The sequence below is a fragment of the Chelonoidis abingdonii genome, chromosome 1, assembly GCF_003597395.2.
Source record: "Chelonoidis abingdonii isolate Lonesome George chromosome 1, CheloAbing_2.0, whole genome shotgun sequence".
Lineage (NCBI taxonomy): Eukaryota > Metazoa > Chordata > Testudines > Testudinidae > Chelonoidis > Chelonoidis abingdonii.
In genome coordinates this window covers 178,769,787-178,795,327 of record NC_133769.1, presented here as the reverse complement: position 1 = coordinate 178,795,327, position 25,541 = coordinate 178,769,787, and the positions used below count along the sequence as shown (strand labels likewise).

The 25,541-nt window shown below is 44.9% G+C and overlaps 1 protein-coding gene across 1 annotated transcript; it reads right to left on the bottom strand.

Moving 5' to 3' along the window:
* Nucleotides 1–3,252: 3,252 nt before the first annotated feature.
* Nucleotides 3,253–25,328, bottom strand: LOC116839131 (T-cell surface antigen CD2). Its single transcript, XM_032804839.2, has 5 exons — nucleotides 25,208–25,328; nucleotides 20,877–21,179; nucleotides 15,626–15,883; nucleotides 8,634–8,756; nucleotides 3,253–6,079 (listed from the first exon to the last, which is right to left on the bottom strand). Exons 1-5 carry the CDS (start codon nucleotides 25,278–25,280, stop codon nucleotides 5,871–5,873), a joined length of 966 nt encoding a protein of 321 aa, XP_032660730.1. The 5' UTR covers nucleotides 25,281–25,328; the 3' UTR covers nucleotides 3,253–5,870.
* Nucleotides 25,329–25,541: the final 213 nt, after the last annotated feature.

The window sequence follows — 25,541 nt, the reverse complement described above, 5'->3', positions numbered from 1 at the left end:
AGTCAGAGGTGGGACTGCACCATATGTAGATGTACTCACACTAGCTTTGAACTAACTCACTCAACTAAGGCCAGTGAAGCTGTAGCAGCACGGGCTATCCATTTAAGTACATAGTCAGGGTCCTGTATAAACTTGTACAGCCTGTGCTGCCATGGCTTCACTACAATGGTTAGCTAGCTAGGGTATGTCTACATGTGCTGCAATCACACACTTCCGATTGCAGTGGAGACATAAACAATTGGTTACATCTCTTAGGTTAAGTGTGACCATGATGAGAAAGGGGCATTTTCATTGTCACTTTCTTACTCAGCACATGTGGTTCCTGCAGTCACGTTGGCTGACTTTACTGACCAAAACAAGAAACTCCACACAGCCCTAGAATCTATGCAGCTTGGGCTTTGAGATGGAGTACCCTCTGCTTCCCACAGCATCAGGAGAATCCCCAGTATGATTCTCACTGCTGACTGTTTGCTAGTGCTGGTAGCATCCAAGGCAGGCGGGGCACCACTTGGTGATGCGGATGCCAGAGTGAGATTGCACTACTGGCAGTTAGAAGTATCAGACTGGATTCCCCTCTCCGTAACACAAATTTTATGCCAGTGTGAATTCACTGAGGTCAATGGAGTTACAGTGACGTACGATTGGTGTCAGTGAGTGGACAATCAAACCCATTCTTTTTTGACTTGCAAAGTGAGGCTATGGAATCCAGACCCACTAGATGGAAATACACCAGGTCACTTCACAGAATCACTTGCCTGTCCATAGCCACAGTTTGACAGTTTTCAAGCTATTTGACTATTCAGTTCATGTGGCACGATGCATTTCAGCTGCAGATGATGCGAGTGTGTGAGGTTCTTCAGCATCTGGCCCAAAGAGGTGTAGGTGGATGGGTAACACCCACAACAAGACATGCAGCAGTTCCCGCTCTCAGTGAGAGAGCCCAGCTTCCCTCTGGAAAGTGACTCTACTAGCCAGATTCCTCAATGATCCAATGTGAATTAGGTGACTCAGTTCACTGGCTTATCTACGGCAAGCATGGGGAAACCTACAACCTCAACAAACAAATGACTCATTGATAGAGGAGCATGTCTTGTTGCCCCCTAAAGACACTGCAGCAAAAGCGGAACCAAGAAAGGCCCCAGGGACTTTTCTCAGATGCTAGGACTGACTCATCTCTTTGTTATGGCTCAAAGCAAGCCAATAACTCAGATCTGAAATACCTTTTGTGAGTGTTGAAAGCTAAAATTCCTCAGACATTTTGAGGGGTTCATTTCAAATGGTTCAGTTAATTTTTAAAACATAAGTAACACTCAGTATAGAACTCAGGAATATTCAGATACCCAGGCAGTGAACAGCGAGAGATTTAAGATGGGTCCTGAAAGAACAATGTCCTGCCTGCTCTTCATAGATGTTACAGTTGCTAAAGCACTTTTTACCCTGATCACCTTGACCAAAATTTCCCCTCCCGCTATTGCCATGCAATGCACTGTAGGCCAGTAGCTTTCTGTTCTCCAACCTTGAGGTGGCTGCATTTCAATGCAATCATCTCTCTAGGACCAAATCCTGCACTCCTTGCTTAGCCCTTACTCGGGCATAAATCCCACTGGAGTCAACTGGAGTTTGGCCTAGTCCAGAAGGCTGAAGCCCATAGCAAGTGTGAGGCTTTGGAATGAAAGGCACTATAGCAGAAACCTGTTAAACGCTTCCAACATTTTCAGTGGATCGCACTGAGGGACAAAGGATGAGCCCTTTATCCTCCCTTCCAGTGACTCCACTCTCTCCCTATCCAGTGCATTGGGCCCTATTCAGCCTTGCACTACAGCGCCTTTGCAGGAGATGTATCAACCCCCTATGCTGGCACCAGCATAATGATGGATCTAGCCCCTCCTGCTCCCCCCGTTTGCCCCCATTTTTTAGTGCTCTGTGTTATGAAGCTGTGTGGATTTTTCCGTCAGCGAGGAGTGTCAGGCCAGGGCTGCTCCTAGACATGAGGCGAGGCGAGATGACTTGATGTGCAGCAATTTACAGGAAACCTCGGGTGCGCATGCAGCCTGTGGTTCTGCGCTTCCTGCCAAGTGTGACCTATTTCACAGGTCTCCGCCTTTGCTGCTGGTGACAGGCAGCACTCGGAGGCTGGAGTGAGAACAGAGGATCCACAGACTGCTGTCTTAGAAAAACCAACTGCATCACAAACTTGCAAACTTAATTGGGAAACATACTTCACCCAGAGGTTGAGTATGCTGCCCCAGCCCTCAGCAGCTCAGGAGAGGACACTGCAATCAAGTCCAGATCTCCCATGTGGCAGCATGAGAACTCACTGCTGCTGGGATAGTTGGCCAAACCCAACAGCGCTCCTAGCCTTGTACCAAGAGACCAGGGTATCAGACTCAGCTCTCTTGCACGGCCGAGCACTGAGAGCCACCGGGGTGGTTTTGCTTGCACACTTAGCATCATGCAACCCGGGGAGTGAGAGAGTCTGATTGGACTTGAAGCAGGCTCTTCCTCATTATCGAGCACAGCACTAACATTTAGTATACACAGGGCACTTCTATGGCACTCCCAGGTCCCATCTTCCCAGGCAGTAAGTATGTTAGTGGGGGGTCTCTCCCCAGAGCAGTAGACAGCCTTCACCGGCCACTGGAGTCAACTCAAACCTCACTTTGCAATTACCTTGATTTTTTGGCAATATCCTGAGAGAGAAGTGACAGGAGAGGGGAAATTGAGGGATAACTTGTTCACAAAACAAATACTACAGGTACTTGTTATTTTGACCCCAAAATTGCACTAGGCATCAGGGATGGGCACAGAGGCCACCTCACCTCTTCCCCAATCACTGGGGATGTGGGATGGGCACAGAATGAACCTTTCACCCACCTTGTGGCCCAGTTCTCCTCATGCAAGATCTCCCCCACTGCCGTCACGGGATAAATGGCAATCAAGGATGAACATAACATGGACCTTTCACTTACTCTGGTGGACAGGAACGGGCATAGTTAAACCTCCTGAGCTCCAGGACAGGAACAGCATGCCCTCTCAGGACACAGACTGGGTCCACAATGGGGAGCTGGGTCGGACGCAGAGTACCCCCACGCTGTCCCTGCTGGCTGTGGATACTCAAGGGGGCATAGAGTTTAGCATGACAGTGTCATTCTGTGCTGTGGCCACTGAGGCTCACACATCTTCTTTTGCCGCCTGTTAATAAATAAGTGAAATCCAGATAGCCAAACACCAGGAGCAGCACAAGCTAAAGCCCCATCATCCACTTTTTAATCTTTATTTATGCAGTACTAGGCTGATAACTCATACACAAAATAGAGTACAAGCCATTTAAAAAAAATAAACCTTAAACTAATCAAACCATTAGCACATACTGCAGAAAGCTGGGCCTGGCGTGAGTAACATTTCCATCCAGGTGGACCAGCTTCTGAGAAAAAAGCAAAGAACAACAACTGGCCCCTTGGCAGGACATGCAGGGGCCTCCTTCCTAACATGTCTCTTCCCTGCACCTGGCAGGTCATAAATGGGCACATTTGTGGCGAGAAATAAGGATACGCCTCTTAACGTCACACAAATACATTGGAGACTCGGAGCTTGAAAGAACTACCATACATTCATCTACCTTACATGGCATGAGTAGCAAGCTCCAGCCAATGTGCTATTGAGAATGGCTCTCACTTCCCCATCCCTGCCCCATGCTCAGTGTGCTGTCACTAACACCAGGGGGGCTGCTTTAACTAGCCAGACAATGAGTGAATAAAATAGAAACATGGGGCCTCTGCTGACCCAGCTGATCTACCTGAGAATCAGAGAAGTCATGAGATTCGCCAAAGGTGAGAGGCACAAACATCTCGTGCCTCCTGATGCTGGGGGGTCACAAGCTAAAGGAGGAGGACACATGACAGCCCATGTCTCCTCTGCCCAGCAACCCCCTGGCCCTGCACCCCCCTGGCCCTGCACCCAGCCTGCAGTCACCATGCTCTCCTTGCCCCACCAGAGTTAGCTGGGAGTGGTGGGGCTCTCTGTGACAGCTGCCGAAGAGAGAGCCAGGCTGAAGAGGTGACAGCGGCAGCAGCTCGCTCCTCGCCTGGGACTGGCTACCGTGGACAGGGACTGAGCAACCCAGAAATGTGCCAGGGGGGAGTGAGGGGACTGTGGCTCGCTTGGCCCCTGTCCCTGTCAGCTGGGCCCAGGTGGGAAATAGGCTGCCACCGCCACCTCCCCAGCTGGGCTCTCTCTCAGGCAGTGGTTGTGCTGCATAAAGCAGCAACCCGGAGCAGTCGGTGTGAGAAGTGGCTGGTCTCTGTCCCACCCAGTCCCAGCTGCCAGAGGCACAGCATGCCAGGGGGAAGGCCCATCAGGAGAAGGACAAAGCCCCTCTCCCTCCTCCCTGAAGTCCAAGCAAAAATCTATGGGGATGGGGGGCACTTGCCCCTGCATGCTCCTCGATGTGTTGCCTATGAATAAGCGAGAACGTCTTTCCCACTACACCAGAGGTTCTCAAACTTTTGTACTGGTGACCCCTTTCACATAGCAAGCCTCTGAACACAACCCCTCCTTATAAATATATAAAAATGTGTTTTTATTGTAACTGTCTTATAAATGCTGGAGGCAAAGCGGGGTTTGGGGTGGAGGCTGACAGCTCGTGACCCCCCATGTAATAACCTCATGACCCTCTGAGGGGTCCAGACCCCCAGTCTGAGAACTCCTGCACTACTGCATCCAGTGTTCCAGAGACATGTGGTGCTGACTGCAGACCAGCCGAGCATTTCCTCCTTTGTCAAAGCAAGAGTTATTGGAACCAGGCTATTTGCTGGAACCAGGCTATTTGCTATTGGAACCAGCAAGAGTTATTGGAACAAGGCTATTTGCTTTCAGAATGCTGACGCAGATGTCAAATGGATTATGTGGTATCAGCCCTAAACCAAGTCCTTCACAGAAATAGAGTAAATGAGGCCTCCTAAATCCCTCCGTGTGGACGAGCTCTGGGAGAGGAGCAGAAGACAGCACTGCAGCATTTCCAGATTTTCCTGGAAGCAAGTAATATTGTAGAAAAAGCAAGAGCGTGAATTCCTCCTCTCTGGTGCATGTGACTGGCTCCAGGTGAAACACCAACCGTAGTAGCTGCGCTGGCCACCAAACCTGGGCCTCTTTTGAGAGCACAAAGTGGTCATGGGATGAGAGAGCCAACAAGGTTCAGAGAAAATAGTTATTAATTAGACTACTTGGTTTTGGTTGGTAGTATGTATTACTGTGCTACAGGAATCTCACACACCAATGGATACTGACTCCTGTCACGTGACAGGTACATCTGCCTTGGGAACCCTGAACCAGGTCATGTCACTGTAGCCAAGAAATAAAGTTGCAGTTTCTTGCCAGCACTCCACTATGTCAGGCCTTCATTACAATTAACACAACTATTTTCCTCTCCATGTGATCAAATGACTGGCTGCAACAACTAGAGGGGTGTTTGGGTAGGAGTGCAGGTAAAGGGAGAAAGAGATAGACGTGATGAAAGTCATCTCAATAGAGTCTTAGAGCCTTCCCCCAAAAAAATAAAAATAAAAAAAATAAATTAGACCAGAAGTTGGCAAGGAAAGGTACAACCAAATGAAACAAAAAGGAAGCAGATTTCAGGACTAAATGTCCCATATTAGCGTGGAGTCACTTGAAGAAAATGGCCAAGGTAATGACCTGTGATGACCTCAAGTCTCCATCGTTGCGCCTTTTCATCAGCCGTTCAGTATAGACAGTGATCTTCCACACCAAAAGCGGTCAATCTGGGGGATTGCTGGCTATTTGCAAGGTTATTTTTGTGGCGAGTCCCACCAGAGCAAGCAATGGGACAGGTTCTGTTCCTCCAGGACAAATGCTTACAGTCTCTCTTTCATGTGGCTTGGAGACTTCTGCTGAGTGCGTGGCCTGGGCCGGGGCGGCCCTGCCTGGTATTGAGTTTGAGACTGTGGAGGGGGTCTCTGCTGCTGGCGTGGCTGCTTTGGGGGACCATGAACTGGAGGTTTAGGAAGCTCCCGATATTTCAGTTCGTCGCTCGATTGTCGAATTTTCATCTGTGTCTCTTCATCTGCAATTACAAAACCGCCAAGTAATTAGTTTATGACTCAGCATGAGTCATGTCACCAGTACAAACAAACAAAGAAGATAATCCATGCTGGTTACAGACACAGTCTGCAGGGCAGCCTGTGCCTCTTAGTTAAAGAAGCTGCTGAGATCTTTCCTGAGCCCCGTTCCTCTAATGGGATCAAAGATTTTCACTGTGCTGGGGGTTAGTGTTAGCAGAGGTATCACGCAGAAGCTAGTGCCTTTTAGTTATCTGGATATTTTGGAAATAAAAAACAGAAGAGCAATAAGAAAAAAAAACCAGTCAAAAAGGAATGTGGCATTATTATTTATGGGGAACAGCTACTACCTAGGGAAGAAGGCTTGGACACTCGCAAGCAGTCAAATGCTTGCATAGTTTAAGTGGTATGGTGTTGGGGACCCTGTTTATTTCAATGAAATAATAAAACCTGGATTTGCCATCTACTCCCAGACTACCCCATGGCCCATCTGTTGGCTGGTAGGGGTCACAGTGCTCATGGGGTATTTCAGTTAGTTCCATCCCCTCTTATCTCAGGCTATAGCTACACTGGCGCTTTACAGCGCTGCAACTTTCGCGCTCAGGGGTGTGAAAAAAACACCCCCCTGAGCGCTGCAAGATACAGAGCTGTAAAGCCTCAGTGTAATCAGTGCCGCAGTGCTGGGTGCGCGGCTCCCAGCGCTGCAAGCTACACCCATGAAGGATGTGGAGTACGTGCAGCGCTGGGAGAGCTCTCTCCCAGCACTGGTGCTGCGACCACACTCACACTTGGGCAGCGCTTTGAAGTTTCAAGTGTAGCCATAGCCTCAGTGTGCCTGCTCTGCTGGACAACTGCAACAGCTTACCAGCAAGCAGGAAATATGCCATGGAGATTGAACTCCTCTCTCATCTTTGGAGGTGATCCCTTGAGAACAGGGTTGAGACACATCAGTAGGGGGCAGTGTAAGAAAAGTTTGCCCAGCCACTGTTCTGCAGGTAGATAGAGGACTCCACACACAAGGACAATCAATCTTGTACGTTTTAACCATATTAAATGTACTTCACATAAATGAAGCAGACTAATGATCTTTGGCCACTTTTTACCATTTCTGAAAGGCCAGTGACCACGTGTGATTTGATTTAAGGACTGAGTGACCCACCGGCTCAGATACTGAACTGATCCAAAACTTCTATCGAACCATTCCAAAGGACCTGGTTACCTTGATGGTAACTAACACGGAGTTAAATGCACCTTAACGCTCAGTGAGGAAAGGGACAAGCCAGTTTTAACATCGTGTCAATGGATCATGGGTAAATCTTTGGTTCCAGTAGGGTTACCCCTGACCAGCTAGCAAGATGTTAAACACAGCAGTCCCGGTCTACACTAACTGCTAGGGCACAAAGTTAATGAAACATGATAACTAAAACGAACTGTTTGCTAGAAGCTGGAAGTGAGTGCCAGGGGATGGATCACTTGATTGCCTAGTCTGTTCATCCTCTCTGGGGCACTTGGCATTGGCTATCATCGGAAGACAGGATATTGGGCTCGATGAACCATTGGTCTCACCCAGTGTGGCTGTTCTTATGTTCATGACTCCTCAAGGTCATGTTCTAACATGTCTTAGTTTTCTAAGGTCTGGAGTTTGGGTTTGGTTCAGATGAGCAACCAAATGTTCAGTTGCAGAACTGTCCACACCTCTCAGGTCTGCAAAGTTGGACTGGATATATTCCAAGGAAAGGCTATTGGGAGATTTATGGTCCTCTCTGTTGCTGGTCAAGCCAATCATGCCCATGAAAACATCTCATGAGCATGTAGGACCTAGTTAAACCCTGTTCACCATAATGATGTGATTTGCCTGTAATGACGATTTCATTAATTATTTATAGCCGATATTTCTGTTGCATTCTTGAATTCAATTTCACTCATTACATACCTTTTCTTCTTTCCCTGCAACCACCAAAACTAAAACTCAGTTTAAATTTTCAAAAATGACCAGTGAATTTTACATACCTCTGTGTTCAAGTGCCCAAGTTGAGACACTTGAAACAGGGCCTGATTTTTAGAGGATGACTAAACAACAACAAAATTTCTCTTTTATGCTCTGTACTTTCTGAAAATTTGGTCTCTTTACAGTGTCTCAGGCTGCATAGCCAAAAAAATGGAGGCACCCCAAATCACTCTCTAGGCATGCCTACATTTCAAATGCAATTAGTGGTGTTGATTGCCTTTACATATATAAAAGTTAATGAGAAAGTGTGTTGGTGAGATTCTCAAGCTTATCTCTAGATTAAGGATATTCAAATAATCATGGATGCTTCTCTGAGACAAGCTTTTGGACAGCTGTTCTCCCCTCACTGGTAAATAATAGTCCTTGAAAATAGTACTGTCTTGTTAAAAAACAACCATCAGAAACCAAGATTAAAACTGGCAATTGAAGAGTAGAATTGCAGTGTAACAAAAAACTCAGTTCTTTCTCTCTCACTATCTCTGAGCAGTTTGTGGAAAGAATGACGAGATTTTAAGTGGTCATACAGCAACATGAAAGTTTCAAGTGCTTACCCTGTTCTTCTTCATATCTTTCTGCTCTCTTCTTCCTGATACAGTAAATCAGCAGTGCCAAAAAGATGACAAAGACAATTGCACCTGCTCCAATGCTCACGATGAGAACAATGTCCAGCGGCCCTAGCTCAGAGAGAAGGAGGAGGAGATGTCACAGGGAGAGAATAAAACACATGTGAAGCTTATGACATGGATAACGATGATGATATGAAAACCTAGTTATATAGCATCTTTTGTCCCAGCATCTCAAAGCATTTTCACAAACAATAAATTAAGACTCGTAACACCTGTCTGAGATAACATTAAGTATTATTATCCCCATTTTACAGAGAGGGGAATTGAGGCACAAACAAGGCTAAACCACTAACTTATGGTCACAGAAAACTTGGTGGGAAGGAGAATTTTTTCATGAAACAGAGTTATGAAATGTGTGTATGACGTGCTTTGTTTGATGAAAGTTCTAGGGAAAGTTTGAGGCAGAATTCACAGGCGTGCCAAGGAGTTTTACTTAAGCACAATAGATGTCAACCCTCAAAAGTCTTGTTCTAGATTGACACACAAAGATCTGAGTGCCCTTCTGGCCTTTTAAGGACTTTCAGAACGATTTGACTGGGCAAAAGTAGGACTCAGAGTCTGACAAAAAACAGACTTTTTCAGGAGCCGGAAATACTGGGCCGGAAATACCGTGAGAACAGCTTGTTTTGTGGTATTTCAGAGCTTGCTCTGCTAGCTTTGGCTGGAACTCGAAACAAGTGCTACACAATAATTAACAATAGTGAAGAAACAAAAAAACTAACCAGACTTTATGTAGCCTCAAAACAAAAGTTTGGTTTGATCTGAGGGTGAAGGTTGATGGGATTGTTCCTTATTTTAGCCAAACAAGCTTGCTTGTATCTCCATTTCCCCCCTCCAGCACCACATCTCTTTGGGAACGACCCTCTGCATCTGGAATGTCTATTTGATTGTATCATTCAAGAGCAGGCCCTTTCAGAAGGGGGGCTGAAGGGGACTAAATTCAACACAAATGTAAAGTTGCTTATTGAGGATAAGTTGGCCAAAAAATGTGTGAACTACAGTAATGTGCACTGATTTTTCTCTTCAGTGGGTGTGCAAACGAGTGTCATTTACATACTGAGGATCAAAACTTGATTCAGTCCTTCCTTGGGCAGAACTCCCATTGAAGTCGATTATGGTTGTATCTGCATAAGGACTTCAGAACTTGTGCCCAGTGGACAAAAGAAAAGTGGGTGGCAGGAAAGGCAAGCAAGAGGAGGTGTAAAACATATTCTCATCTATCCCGTCAATGTGTCACTTAGACTTGCTTTGCACAGCTTCTGAATACCAAACCAGTGCACGTTACAAACCTTTACCACTTACAGCTTGTGGGCATTAGAGATTTTTGCACCTATACTGATGCACAAATCCCTAATGTAGAGTAGATCTTACACAGAGCTGGATTGACATTTTTTTTTTCTCCTCACTGAAAATTATAACTTTTCAAAAATTCATAAATGGAAATATTTTGGCTGACAACTGAAACAGCTGAGTTCAGAAGTGGCACCTCAGAGTCTCATGGGAATTGTAGTTTAGGTGCTTCATGCTTCAATTCTCCTCTGTAGGCTGGGCTCCCGGGTTAAACTGTATCCCCTAGAGATGCACCACAGTCTCCCTCCAAGCCCAGGTTAGGGAAGGGGATCAGGTTGGAGAAGCCCCCGTTGAGCAGCTCTACAGTTGGTCTAGTGCCTGGGGAAGAGGATTTCCTTACTGGCCCCAGCCTCTTTGCCCAAGATAGATAGATAGACAGTCAAGATAGATACTTGGCATAGAATTTGCAGAAACAGAGGTTCAAGGTGTGTAAACATACAAAAATATGTGCACACATTCATGTTTGCATGCACCTTTCCCAAATGTGTGCACACACGGGGCACTGGATCATGTAACAGATATCGGAAAGCCCCACTTCAACTTGCAAATCCAAAGTTTTGCTCACAAAATGGGGTGATTGGGTTATGCAAAAGTGTGCATGTGTGTGCAAAAAGGTGTATACACTTTGAGTTTTGTGTCATGAAATCTGTCTTTAATTATCCCAGGGCTTCCACTTCTCCTCTTGTAAAATGGATGTAATAATATTTACTTACTGCAGGCTGGCAGGCTGCAAGGCTTAATTTCTTAGTGTCTGCGAAGTGCTTTGTGATCTTCCAAAGAAAAAAATACCCTATACAATTATCATCATCATTATCAATATTATTGGGTTGCAAAGTGGCACCTGTAAGTACCCCAGTTAAAACAAGAGATTCAAGTAATAATAATACTGAACTCATATATTGCTTTTCATCCCTAGACCTAGGTACAGCAGGATCATTATCCTCATTTTACCGATGGGAAAATAAAGTGACTTGCCCAAGGTCCCCTAACAGGCCAGTGGCAGAGCTAGGAACAGATCACAAGTCTACAGAGTCCTAGTCCAGTGCTCTGTCAACTAGGCCACACTTCCTCCCATAGTTGGGAAGAAGGATTAACTGAACCTGAAGAATTTTTAATGTGATGGGGAGAGCTGACCCCTCCCCCCACCCACATCCCCCATGGTTCTAACTTGCATAGGAAGAAACCTGTGATGTGTTTTTTTTACCTTTCTTGTGATATGACAACATCTGTGCTACATATTTCTTCAAGACCTCTGTGGTAAATGCTTTTGTTAGTTGTTGATGCTACAGAAAAATATAACACAGATGGAATACCCCAAACTACTCAGCCTCTACTGTCTGACAGATGAAGCTCAGCAGCCAAGTCACAATGAAGAACACTGAGGGCCAGATCCTCAGCTGATGTAAATCAGCATTGCTCCATTGAAGTCAATGAAAACCACGTAACGACACTGAACTCCTTTGTAAAGTGCTATGCGATCTACGGATTAAAAGCCCTACACAAGTGCTAGGCAAGGCTGTCCTTACCCATATGCAAAGTACGCAGCTGCGTAGGGCACAAGGAAACTTGGGGCACCAAATTTCCTGGTGCCCTGTGCTGCTGCGTGCTGCTCCAGCCTGTGCCCCGCCTCTTCCCCAAGGTCCTGGCCCCTGCCCCGCTCCAGCCGCAGCCCCACCTCTTCCCTGCCCCAGCCCTGCCCCTACTCCACCCCTTCCCCAAAGCACCCTCCCTGCTCTGCCCCCACCCAGCCTCTTCCCGTCCCCGAAGAGTGCAGCAGGGCTGGGGCTGCGATCACCAGCAGCAGGAAGTGCATGGACCTGACCCCAGCCACGCCACTGGTGAGTGCTAGGGGGTGGTTCTCCCTGCCCCCCCAAGCCAGCCCACCCCCGTGGAGGCCTGGGGCCAGCCCCCACACCGCCCTGCAGAGGCCTGGGGCCCTGCACCCCCCTCTCCCCACAGGGGGGCGGGGAGGGGGCTGTGTAGGGCCCCAGAAAAGCTAAGGACAGCCCTGGTGCTAGGCATTAATTATTATTGTCAATTTACATCCAGTGAGGACTGGCCCTGAGTGATGAGAGAATGAACTTCATGCAATAAGCTCCAAGTATTTAATATACACGAATGTGACAGCAAGAAACAGCAACTCTACACTGCCTTGTGGTGACTCCATCTTTGGATCACCCACCCCATGCTTGCTTGTCAATTTAACAGGCTTATCCCTGGCTACCTTTGAGAACTGCTTCTTGAGACTTATATCTGCACTCCTACTCCTCTCGCTGTTTCAAGCTGCCACCACGCTGTCTAAAGTGGTGGTACAGCTAGGAGTGAAACTGGATGTGCCCCAACTTATGGTGGATGGTCAATGACCTGTCCCTGGGGCAAGTCTGGGGGGTTGGAGGCAGAACTTCCCTACTCTGCATAAGGGAGCAGGACAGGTCTTTGTGTATGTCACTGGAGGTGGGGGGATGGGGCTGAGGCAGCACCCCACTCTCAGATAGCTCCACCTCCAGACCACTGAGCCCGGGCAGGGGCTGGTCAGTGCAGAGGGAGCCATTGCAGTGCAGGTCGCATCTCCTGGAAGTTTTCCCTGGCTCTGTGCCAGAGGACATGCCATCTCGAGCAGCTGGAAGTACTTGGCCTCCCACTGCAGCTGGCTGCACTCAGGGAAGTGCTGGGGCAACCTCAGGTCCTGCAATATAGTCAGGATGTAGCGGAAGAGGAAACCACTGCAGTTGTCGAAGAAGCAGCCTTGGCTGTCCTGGGGCAGCTAGCCCAGCTGCTGCTGGGAGAACATGTGCCAGAGCAGTGAGTCTTGCACCGACACCACACTTCCATGCCACGTCTCACACACCCCTCCCCGCCACCATTCAGCTCCCGCTCTCCAGGAAGATGGATGAGCCTGGACCCGCTGTGGCAGCACCCCTGCCCCAGTTCCTGCTGACAGCGACACTCCACCCCAATTCAGTAACTGTCCAGTGCTGTCCGCCTGGGCCATCCCAGAGAGTGAGCCCACTGCAACTGGGGAGAAGCCACCTCCTGCCCTTTCTCCCAAAGGTGCCTGGGAGCAGCCTCCTCTTCTGCAGGCAGTGGGAAGAGCCACCTCTTCCCACTTTCACTAGCCTCTGCTCTGCCTTGGCAGGGCCTCTTGCTGCTTCCATCACTCCAGGCGCTGGCAGAGCTGCCATCTCTCAGGCTCACATTGGGCTCGGTCTGCTGTTAAGTGGGTGGGCCATGACCCTGCCACTGGTCTGAAGGGGGCAAACAATCATCCTTTCACTGCAGTGAGCCCCACACTGTAGGATCCTTTCCTCACCCCATTTGAAAGCTGACTGGTTTTATTTATTTGCAAGTTGTCAGTGGCACCTCTCACTGCAGTGTCCGGGGTAAAGGGGGCATGACTCTGAAAAGTTTGGGGAACAGTGATCTAGATTATAAACTCACTGGGGTATAGGAAATGGGCCAAACTCTCTGCTTAAGTAACTTCACTGAAGCCAAAGGCGTTAGTTCTGTAGAGAATTTGACTCTATATCTTCAGCCATATACCATGCAGCACATAGTGCAGAGTCACTGGTCAACGGATATTCAATAGTGATGATTTAACCTTTGGGATCTCTAATTTAGAGTATATGATTCTTTTGTAATAGCTGTAAATGCCCAGTTCTGCTGCTGTGACTCTGGCAAAACTAGAAGGGTAAAGCCTGCAGCACTGTTCCCATTGTAATGAGTATGATAATCAGGTGCTAGAAACCTACAATTTTACTTATGTTACTGTTAAACTGCTTGGTGGCTGAAGGTGCCAGATGCCCAGATTAACAGGTCAAAGAGAACATGTCACAGTTAATTGCATAAATGGAGATTCATAGACTATAAAGCCAGCAGGGCCCATGGTGAGCATCTAGTCTGACTTCCTGAATAACACAGGCCACAGGACTTCACGCAGGTAGGAAACCATCAAAGCTGTTCAGATTTTACTTTTAAAAAAGACTAAAAATAACACATAGGTAATAAAATTAGGTCTTAACAATTTTTCTATTGACGCTTTAGATTATTAAAAATGAAAGGATTTTGGAGACTGATTAATTTTTCATTTGTTGACTTCTTGCATTTTACCCAAGTTGGACAATTAAAGAAAAGACTGGTCACTGTCACTGTAGGAAACATCTACACCATTGCACTACAGTGGCACAGCTGCAGCACTACAGGTGTGTTTCAGGTGTGTTTCACTGACTGCACACAAGGCTAATGCTGATGGGCTTGCCTCCCCAACACTGCAGGACACGGTTTCAATTCAAACAAACAAATTTTCCAGTGACTTTTTTCCCCCCTAAAGTTTCATGACAACATTTCTAGGAATAGCAAGTTTTGTAAAAACCTTTTTCCTTTAAGAAAATCTACACCTGAGGCCTAGCGTACTTGATTGCTCATTTAAGCCAGTCAACTTCTAAAATATGGCTAATTTCCCAAAAGCTCACTGCAAAGGAAGCCCATGCTTTATATGCACATGTTAAATAGCACAATCAGCACATCCAGTTTTTCTATCAAAAGAATCCATCCACCACTATGGCCCCACTGACTTCATAGATACAAGGGTGAAAAAGATCAAGATTTCCGCGCATTTAATTCTCCTGTCACTTGGGGCTTGTCTACACTCAAAACACTGCAGCGGCACAGCTCCAGCACCCGCAGTAGCATTTCAGCGTGGGCATTACCTATGCTGAAAGGAAAGGTTCTCCCATCGGCATGGGTAGCGGGGTCAATAGAATTCTTCCGTCATCCTAGCGCTGTCTACAGTGGGGGTTAAATCCTCTGAGTGACGTACCTGGGGCAACCTAACTTTTTAAAAACGAGATTGACTTAAATATTTTGCTCAGGGTCATGAAAAGTTTTGTGCCTTGAGCACCGTAGTTAAGTCGACCTAACCCCCAGTGTAGACGCGTCTAGGTCGATGGAAGAATTCTTTTGTCAATCTCATTACTGCCTCTCCAAGAGGTGGATTAAATATAGTGATGGGAAAAAACCCTCCTGTCACTGTAGGAAACATCTACACCATTGCACTACAGTGGCACAGCTGCAGCACTACAGCTATGGCACTGTCCCACCTGTAATGTAGGCACAGCCTTACACTGGTGTAAATCAAGAGCAATTCTATTGACGTCAATGAAGTCACGAAGGTGTACAGCGTAAATCTGGATTAAGAGAGGGGAGAATCAGGCCAATTCATTGGAATTGTAGGGTGTTAATGGACGTCCTGACAATTTTCAACTTGGCTAATTTTATTCTACCCAACTAAAATGACCCCTGAAGTTGTAATGGTCTGTGCAGTGCAATGGATACTATTGGTGCTGAAGAAATAATAAAGAAGAACTGCTGCAGGGGGTGGGGGGGAGAGAAGGGTTTTGTTTTTTGCTTCCTGCTGTGTAGCACTGCATAAAACCTACTGCATGTCAATTCCCTTAGTTATTTTATTGGGCTGACACTGGTTTTAGAATCAGCACCCTGGAGACAGCTGTATGTTTGTAACTCTTTGTGGGCTGTGATTTGGAGACCTTTTCACAATATAGACTTTGTACCTGAACATTTGATTTCCTGATCAGTAGTATTTTGGCTAACATCATTTTTAACTTCGCATAGGAACTTTGCGGTGAGGATTTTGGTCGTGGGTTGATATTCAATCTTCCATGTGCCATTTGCATCTGTTGACCTGACAGGGAGCGACTGGTTATTTTGAAGCAAATGAAAAGTCCATTTGTTCTTCTGTTTCACCTCACATGTCACATTTATGAGCTTTTGTGAACATGTCCATTTGATTTCTGGTTTAGAGACCATTTCTGAAAGAGAATAGAAGAGGCAGTCAGTCTGTGAAGATTTCTAATTTTAAAAAGTTCATTGTTAGAACAGGCAAGATCCACAGAATGATACAAAGGAACCTGGAAGGATTTTAGAGGCATGGGCAGAACATAAAGTGATCCTGTGGAAGGATGTGGGGCAAATTAATCTGGAACACAGATATTCAGTGAGAGAGAAAGTGGGAAAGAAGCAATGCCTGAAAAAATAAAGGGGAGAGCAAACAGCAAATTAGACCCGAGGGAGGACATGATGTGGCAACAACAAAGAAAAGGTCAGCTCAACACTGGTTTGCATAAACTTTTTATAAAAAAAAATCAAGTAAAACCTTTATGAGTCATTGTCACTTCCTCTGTTCCCTACCTACAGATCTGTAGAGTGTTTTTTCTTGAGCTAACATTTCGTTGTTTATTTAGAGAGAGAGAGAGAGAGAGAGAGAGAGAGAGAGAATCCCAGTCCCTTTGTCCTATTCTGTTTTGAAACACAATGGGCCAGATCACTCTAGCTCTGAGCTCAGGCTGTGTTTACACTGCGCACCATACAACGGTGGCCACTGCAGTCATGCTGTTGCAAGGTGCACTGTGTAGGTGCTCTTTATAGGTGGGAGAGAACTCTCCTGGCAAGAGAATAAAACCACCTGCAATGAGGGGTGGTAGCTTCAGGGCTGGGAGAGCAGCTCCAGCAGATGAAGCGCTGTCCACACCAGTGCTTTTTGTTGTTAAAAAGTTTGCCATTTGGGGGCAAGAGCAGCGCAGGGGTTCACACCTTTGAGCCATAAAAGTTTTAAGGACATTAATTAAGTGCCAGGATAGACAGAGCCTCCATAGACTGTGGCTCAGGAGCCACAAATGGCTCTTTAATGTGTCTCCTGAGGCTCTTTGCAGCACAGGATATTAAAACACTGTGTAGTTTAATTATTAACCAATCACAATGTTTTTACTGTGTTATTAACCAATTAAGTTTTTGCTGTGAGAATAATACAGTACATACACAGAGAGAGTATTTCCCATCATACTGTTTGAATATGAACACTACTATAGTAAAGAAACAACGAATTCACGCTACTGTAATGGTATGGTACGGCACAGTACGGTAATAGTGATTGCTAATTTGGCTCCTGAACTACTGAGGTCTGAGTATCATAGTTCTAGTTCATGGAGAATCCCCTCAGGCATGGCCGAAGGGAGGAGCAAACTACCAGTTCCCCCCTGCAAAATTTTTGCTGCATCATCCCATCTGGTAGGAGGAGTTAGGGGATCCTGCAGACTGGGAGACTGCAAACCCTCCCAATACATCAGCTCTCACGAGTCTATGGATACAGGAACTCTATTCCATCCATATAGAGCCTGGAGTCAACTTGCAGGCTCCACTGACCACCTCCCTCTGTTTCCAGAGCAGAGTTGGCACTAGCTGAGGTGGCTGCTCATTAGCAACCAGGGAGAGGACCCAGAGCTGTATCTCTGTTACCTTGCTCGAAGATGTAACACCTCCCACCTAAATGTGTGTGGAAAACTGAGCTCAGAGCAGGGGGAAGAGCCAAGGAGAGCAAAACATCAACTGCTGCTCTATCTCCACCCACAAATACCTCATATACTACGCAGGCTCTCAGACAGCAAGGTGGCTGGTTGGCACGTAGGGAGACCACAGTATTTCCTCTCTTCCATGCAGGAGGCCATCAGTCCAGTGTAAGCAAACACACATTGCAGTTACTATGGAAGAGAAGCTAGGCTATGCAGGGAGGAGTTGGCACAGAAGGGATGGGACGGAGGGGGAGGACTTACGTGAAGGCTTTACGTCATAAAGCAAAGAGACAATAGTCTCCTTCTATGCAGCTCTGGCATGACTGCATCTGCAACTTTTCATTCAGTGTTGGACACCGGAAAGACTGAAAAAACTAGGTCAGTAAAAATAAAAATAATAATAATATACCATCATAGGTACGGCAGAGAGGGATGTATTAAGTGTATAGCCCAGGTCTTTGTCACGTGCTTAACACACTGCTGGAACGCGTTCAGATACCACAGTGAAGACTGCAGTATAAGAACATAGATTAGACTGGAAATCGTCTTAGCACACGGAGGCAATGAAGCTATGAATAAGCTGGTTTCGGTTTCCTATTATGCACAGTGAATTGATAATGGAGCTCCCCTTGCGGAATCTCTATTACTGGCAATGGTACATGAGCCAGAAAGAGCCCACCTTGACTGAGTCCAGGTTGACGTTGCAGGCACATCAGTTGCGGGGGCGGGGGGAGGGAGAGAAGCAACTTTTTACTTTTACACTGAGCAAATTCCATCAGTCATTGCAAAAAGCCTGGAAACCCTCAATGCTAGTTTACACTCAGTCATTTCTCAGGGTACTGCACTTCAACTATAACACTAACTACTGAGCAAACACTATAATCCATCCATTGAATACAGTGTATGTGCAAAGTATGGCCCTGGTCCTGCTAACACTTAAGCAATTGCTCAGGGCTGGATAAACAATATTAATAGATTTTAGGGCCAAAAGGGACCATAGTGATCATCTAGTCTGACCTCCTGTATAACACGGGCCATAGAATTTCACCCAGTAATTTCTGCATCAAGCTGATAAATTCTGTTTGAGCGGGTACTTATTTCAGAAAGACATCCAGCCTTGAAACATTCTAGATGCTACGGACAGATGCCTAGGGTCTTGATTTCTAGAGTCACATGATGATGCCAGAAACTAAGCTTTTCCTTTACAAAATAATTATGCTATCTATCTGACTCTAATGGCCATCATATCACTGCACCTCACATCACTAATGGATTTTATTTTCCCAGCACTCCTAAGAGGTACATCCCCATTTCACAGTTGGGAAACTGAGGCACAGGGTAGATTAAGTCACTTGATCAAAGTCACACAGGAAGCCAGTGGCTGAGCTAGAAATTCTACCCCAATCCAATGCGTAACCTGTAAACTTTGAAAAACGTGACTCAGGTATAACAGGTTTCAGAGTGGTAGCTGTGTTAGTCTGTATCAGCAAAAACAACGAGGAGTCCTTGTGGCACCTTAGAGACTAACAAATTGATTTGGGTATAAGCTTTTGCGGGCTAGAACCCACTTCATCAGTATAACAGATACAATGAGGCCTCTCTGAGTCAGCAGGTAGCCTGTAACAATAGCTCAGAGAAGTGTTGATCTGAGAGTGGTCACCCCTTCGGGACTTTGCTAGGGCAGTCGCAGCAGGTGTCCACACAATTTGAAAGAGTGGACCTCCCCACCAGCCCAGCAGATGGCTTTTGGGTAGCCAGTTGTCTCTGTGTGGCGAGGCAAAGTTGGGAAAGTGGCCACAGGGGGCCACACTTGTGGGAGGGCCTAGGGTGCCGGACTTCCTTAATTAGCTTTTGACTTTAGCCACAGAACACTTTGGGACTACTCCAAAGAGCAACGTGGTGCATGTGCTTAAGTGCTTACAGGATCGTTGCCTCTTTTTGCAATCTTAACAGGTATTCATACACAAGAACGTCTAGCAGGAGAGTTTGTCATTCATACTGTCAAAGATGTCCGAGTTGACACTGGTCACCTCCATCTAAATAGCAATTATCCGATCACGAAAAACTTTTAAAACATTAAAGATATCTGAATTTTTTTCCTTCAGCTTATAAGTCAAGTTAGTAGAAAATCAGGAATGAGTGTCATAGTAATTTTTTAAAATTCTGCTCATGTTTCTTTTCTTTAAAATTTTTTAAATGTGTCATCAAAATCTTAACATTCAGAAAATTCCAATCAGCTGTAATAATTGGTCAATAAACAAGAAAAAAATTCCAAAGCAGCTCCCCCCTTTTTAAAAAATTCAAAATTTTGTCAGTTTTTCTAAAGACAAAAAAATTCAAACCAGCGCTGCTTATAAGGGATGGAACAGGTGAACAGTAAACAGGAGACCCAGTTAATTACAAATAAATAGGGGGCCAGTTACTGAATCATTTACTAATTGTCAGGATTCAAATGCAGCAGTGCATTAATACAGGATGTAAACATGCAAGCAAGCTGGTAAGTTCAAAAGCAAGTCATGAGAACAAAGTACTGTAGAAGGAAAATCTTCATGTTACAGAAACTTGTGCAAGATATCAGGTTTTTTTCAACAGCCTCCTGTTTTAGGAGTCTGCCTAAGTGTTCCGAACGTACAGAGCACAGTTCTGCTCCACATCTCACTGGTCAAACAACCTAGAAGTATCAGTCCCTTGAATGGCTGCTTAAGAAAGTTTTCACTATCTGTTGTGAAATCAGGGCTTGAACTAGAGAGCAGGACGCGTACCAGCACTCTCCTGAGCTGTCTTTTTGGGCTCCAAAATGTGAGTCTTATGGAGGAGAACACAAGCTCAAGGAGCTTAGCAGAGCCCAGGGGTATATTTGAACCCCAGTTAGGGGAGCCGAGCCCAGCAAAGCATGCAAACAGTTCAAACATCTCCACAATATGTTGTGAGTAGCATCTCATTTTGATGCTCCAAGTGGGTTATTAATTTGTGGAAGGAGCTTGGAAGGGTCCTACCACCATTTTTCCCCCCAAGTTAGACCCCAGCTTCTGATCTCTCCCAAATGTAGATATAAACACCAGGGTTTCTGGATATTTTGAGTGGCAGAAAAAGGCTCAGTATGACCTGAGATAAGGTCTTCCATCGTTCATTGATACCAGTGCAGGTCTGTTTGCCTGGCAGAGTTCATGGCTGATGTGAGAAAGAAGAAATCAGACAGCAGAGCAACTGAGCAGCAGGAACAGAGGGGAAGAAGGGAACAAGGAGACTCACCTGGCAAGAGAGGAAAAGGAGGAACCCACCCAGGAACAGAGAAAGGGAATAGATGCAGCAGAGCTAACCCTTCAGTGAAAAGGAGCCCACGTGACAAAGTTAGAGACCACAAGAAAACAGGATGGAGACCCATTCAGCAGAAGAAGAAAATGGGAACAAGGAGGCTCACCCAGCTATGATGGAAGGGACATGGAAGGTGACTCACCCTGAACCCTCAGAATGAAGTTCTTCTCCACTTGCAGACTTCCCATGTCATTGTACACAGTCACTTTGTAATTTCCACTGTCCTCTTCCACCAGGTGGTCTATTTTCAGGGTTCCATTGGGGAACATCTCATACTTTTTCTCATCCTTGTAATATTTCACATCAGAACTGTTGCCTTTCGTGAGGCGGAATAAATTTTTGAGCCATGTTACTTGCTGTTGCGCTTCCACTTTGAAGTTCTGAATGTTCAAAAAAACAGAACCACCCTGCATGCCATACTCGTTGCGTGCTTCGTTTGCAGACCCTTCAAACAGGGGAAGAAGAATACAGCTCGATTAGTGTCTGTCCAAAGCATCTATGGACGAGTGTTAACAGTAGACACTGCAGCATTAAATAACTTGGTCACAAAGTTAAATGCCCCACTTTTCCCTTATTTCCCAAACCACTCCTCATTAATAAGGGTGGGCATCTATATAGCTGCTTGCACCGCAGGCCCTCAGAGCAACTCCTGAACATCAGTTAGTTAAGCTTCCCAAACAGCCCATTTTAATTCTGAACACAGAAGTTCTGGAGCAAATTTTCAGAAGTGCCCTTAGGGGTGCCTTGGTTTCGGAGGTGGTCATTTTAAGACCCCTCGGGCTGATTTTCAAAGGCACCGAGCATTACCTCTGCAAGTCAGTCTGTGTTGTATGTGCCTCAAGATAGGCACCCACAACTGAGGCAGCCAAAATTACTCCAAACACTTCTGACAATTCAGACCTGTGGCCAAAATTTTCAAGTGACCAGTGATCCTGAGTGCCTCAATTTAAACTTGAGACAGGTTGAAGACCAGCTGTTCAGCTATTTCTGAAAAATCAACCTCCTTTAATGTGTCTTGAGTTGAACACTGAAAATCATTAGTCACTTTTCAAAATCTTGGCCTAAGCAACTTGCCTGAGGTCACACAGTGAGTGAGTGAGTGACAGAGGTGGGAGTGAGACCCAGAGGTCCTCCCTCCTGCATGGCTGTGACCAAAAGGATACACTCCCTCCCTCCAAGAGCTCTCTTTCATGGATACTATCCCCAGGTAAACACAGGCCCAAAGGCAGGCTTTCCCCCTCTTTTCAGGTCATCTTTGACTTCAGTTCCCTTTGTGCAAAACAGATAATACCCAGTTCACAAGGGTGCCACTGCAAGAGGTTGTTCAGCACTTGAAGATGTTAAGTGGTCACATAAGGGCTAAATATTGGTATTATTAAGAAAGGTCAAGGCTGTTTAGCCTTACTCATGTTGTTATATATCAAGAACCATTTATCATCCCATGGTATGTTCTGTCACAAGATCTCATGTCCATTTATCTCAAACTGAATCTAAATCTAAAAATCACAGCCTCTGCATACTGAATAGTAATAGCAGATTGGGTTTTAGAGCACAGATTTTGCCTGAAGGTGACTTCAGATGAGAAGCTGACTCCACACAAACATTTGTGTAGATTCTTAGTCTGTACCACATAAGCAAATTGATAAATAATATTGAAACAATCAATCAGACAGGTTAAATACATGCTTATAAGTTTCAAATAAAATAAATTAATTAACAGCAAAAAAACTTTCAATCTTCCATTTACTAAATTAATTCCCCTCTAATCTATGGGATAAAGCTATACTGGTAGGTATGGTGAGCTACACTGAATTAATTTTACACAGTGTAAGTTCTTTTCCCCATAAAGAGAAACTAGGTTTATAAGCCTATTATTATAATATATAATCCTTTATTATAAAGTTTTCATTAGATCTAGAGTATGATAAAATACATCACAGCAAGGAAAACTGAAAACTAATTGCTGCTTTGTGAAATAGTAATATTGGAGTCAAATAAAAAAAATTAGACTATCATGCTTGTTCAGCAAAATAATTATTTGAGACATCTGAGAGAGATGACCCATTAGAGCCTGTGAGAGGATGAAAAGTTTCATGCACTGCATCCGCCAGCCCAAAGGGAGCTATTATTGAGTTATCAAGTTTCTTAAAAAGCATTCAGCTTTTCTAATGGAACATTCTGAAATCACTCACTCTTGGAAGTGTAACTATTTCAATAATATTTGTTCTCCCAATAAGTGTTAACAGGAGAACCAAAGCCCTTTGTAAAACCTGCAGCATTTTTGACAAAGAAAAAAAATGTAATTCAGATACTTGCTACTCCTCAGAATTACTCACAGATATTTAGAGTTATTACTACTCATTATTGTTTGTGGTGCATATTCTATCATTTATATTTTGCATGTGTAAATGAAGGAAAAGTTGATCAAAATCCTGAGGAAGGAAAGCTCAGTAGTATTCCAGTTGACAGACAGTCCTGATCGGTCTTTAAAAGTTTGCTTGGTTCCTGAATCATAGGAACAGAAGTCTGAGTATCCCAAACAAACAACACTAAGTCCTCTGTATAGACAATGAAACAATATTTGTTGATAGTGCCAACTGAAATACTCTGCAAAGGACAGAGCGATCAGAGCTGAGCTACAAACTGGTCAGTTGCAGTCAAAGAGGATGGGATAATTCACGTGCAATGAACTAAAAGGAGCTGCACTGATAATACTTCACCCGAGAAAAGAAGTATGCACTTTTAAAGTTTCAAACATTTTAAACAAATAGAGCCATTCAAGGAAATCAAGAGTCTGTTTTAAGTCCATAGCAAGAATATATTCCTTATTTATCTAGTCCTTGTACATAGGAAACATTAAACAACCATCATAAAGCATCGACTGTTGGATTTATTCCGGTCATTCATGAACGGTTTTTGTGTACTGAATCCACTACTACTTGTTCTAATCTATATGCCAAAATTGCAACTAAATTTTTAGATTAAAGTTTAAAAAAAATAATTGTTATAACTAGAAATAACACATTAGATACATACATATTGGTAACTTACAACCTAGACCAACCCGACCCTATCATATGATCGTTTGTATTTATCACCCTTTCTGTTAATATTCCTTTGCAAAAAATACTTACCCTGTCAACAGTTCTGTTTCCCTTTAATAAAATGTTCGTTACTAGAAAAGAGCAATGAGTCTACGCAGTGAAGTCGCTCTTGAATAGGGTTATGAAAAAAAATGCAACAGCTTCCTTGAGGGCAGTAGGAAAAACTCCATGCTGACACTTATGATATTAATACGGGTCAGATAAAAGATTGTTAGATTGAAGCTAAAACCATTTACAAAATATTATAATAGCAAGCTCAGGTCGTGGGTTCCCCCAGACTAAAGGCTATTGTTATTTTATTTAGCTAAGAGATCTTAGAGCACTTTGCAAAGTAAGGTAGATATCATCTTCATTTTACCAATGGGAAAAGTGAAGCCATGTGCTTAACAATGAGGGCTCGATCCTACAAAGACATGAGCACTCTGCCTCCAACAGCAAAGCATTAGAGTACAGGCTTCAGTCTAAGCACGTGAATAGTTCTTTTGAAGTCAGTGGGACGACTCGTACGCTGAAAGTGAAGCATGTATTTAATAGTTTTGCCTGGACTGGGGACAAAATGCTGACAACTTTGCAGGATCAAGCCCTAAGATTTTTAGGGTGAAATCCTGGCTCTATAAAAGTCAATGGCCAAGGATTAGGGTAAAATCCTGGCCTCAAAGGTCCCATTGCCAGTTCTCCAAGTATCTGATCTTTGCAGCTTCATAAGGGCTAGCTACCATTCAGAGGGTTGTGTCACACTTTTTAAAATGATTTATTCGCACTGCACTTGCTCTGGCAATAGCGATAATTCTTCTCGAGACAAGGAACCAAATTCATCTTGGATTTTAGTAGAGTTAAACCAGGGAAGAATGTGGCCCATGATATTTAGGTAAGATCCAAGGATTTTTACCAGATCATCCATCTTGCCCCAAGCTTCACTATTTAGCGTTAAGTAGATGATGTGTGGCAGAGACGGGATTAGTCACGTTTAATTTTGCTTACACATTTCTATATTAAAAACACTATCAAAGGTTTAATCTAAAACAAACATACTGGTAATAACTTGCTCCTCAACTATAACTGAGTCAGGGGAGAGGCTTAAAATGTGCAGTGTGGACAAGACCAACCCAAATTCTCATAACTGGGTGAAACCCTGGGACAGCGCAGTTATAGGTCCCATCCACCTTGAAAATTATAGCCGTATTGGAACTGAATCCCAAAGTCCATTATAATTGTGGCGTAGATGGGCCTAATTCAGCACCTTGTTAAAATATCCATCATCCTTGTCTGGGTACAAGAAATGGGTGTTAATCTACCACAATTTTAAATGCTTTAAGTGCAATTTTAAGCAAAGCCAGCCTGAAAGAGCAAAAAGTTGGTGCAAACTCACCTTTTACACAGGAGAATAAAACCACCAGGCACTTGGCTAGAAAAATCCCCCTAAAGTTCATTTTCAAATTCATATCTCCAAACTGTCCCTGCGCGAAGAAAGCTCCTGGCCAGTGAGATGAAGTTCTGCTTATGATCAGCAGCCTTTTGGTGTATCAGCACAGCCCTGGCACCTCTTGTCTCCTCCTCTTCTTGCTCACCGTAACATTTGCATTTCGGTCACACACACGAGCAGAGTGGAACTGGTTCTCGGACCATTGTTTTAACCAGGGTTGAGGAACAACTTGAAGGGATTTAGGAAAGTGCAAACCTCAAATATCAGAATTTCCCCCCAA

Coding starts and splice junctions, on each gene's coding strand:
- LOC116839131 (XM_032804839.2), bottom strand. CDS start 25,280: ATGAATTTGAAAATGAACTTTAGGGGGATTTTTCTAGCCAAGTGCCTG. Junction 15,884..20,876: donor CTTCATTCTGAGGGTTCAGG/GTGAGTCACCTT, acceptor ATTCTCTTTCAG/AAATGGTCTCTAAACCAGAA. Junction 8,757..15,625: donor TCAGGAAATCAAATGTTCAG/GTACAAAGTCTA, acceptor TCTCTGAGCTAG/GGCCGCTGGACATTGTTCTC.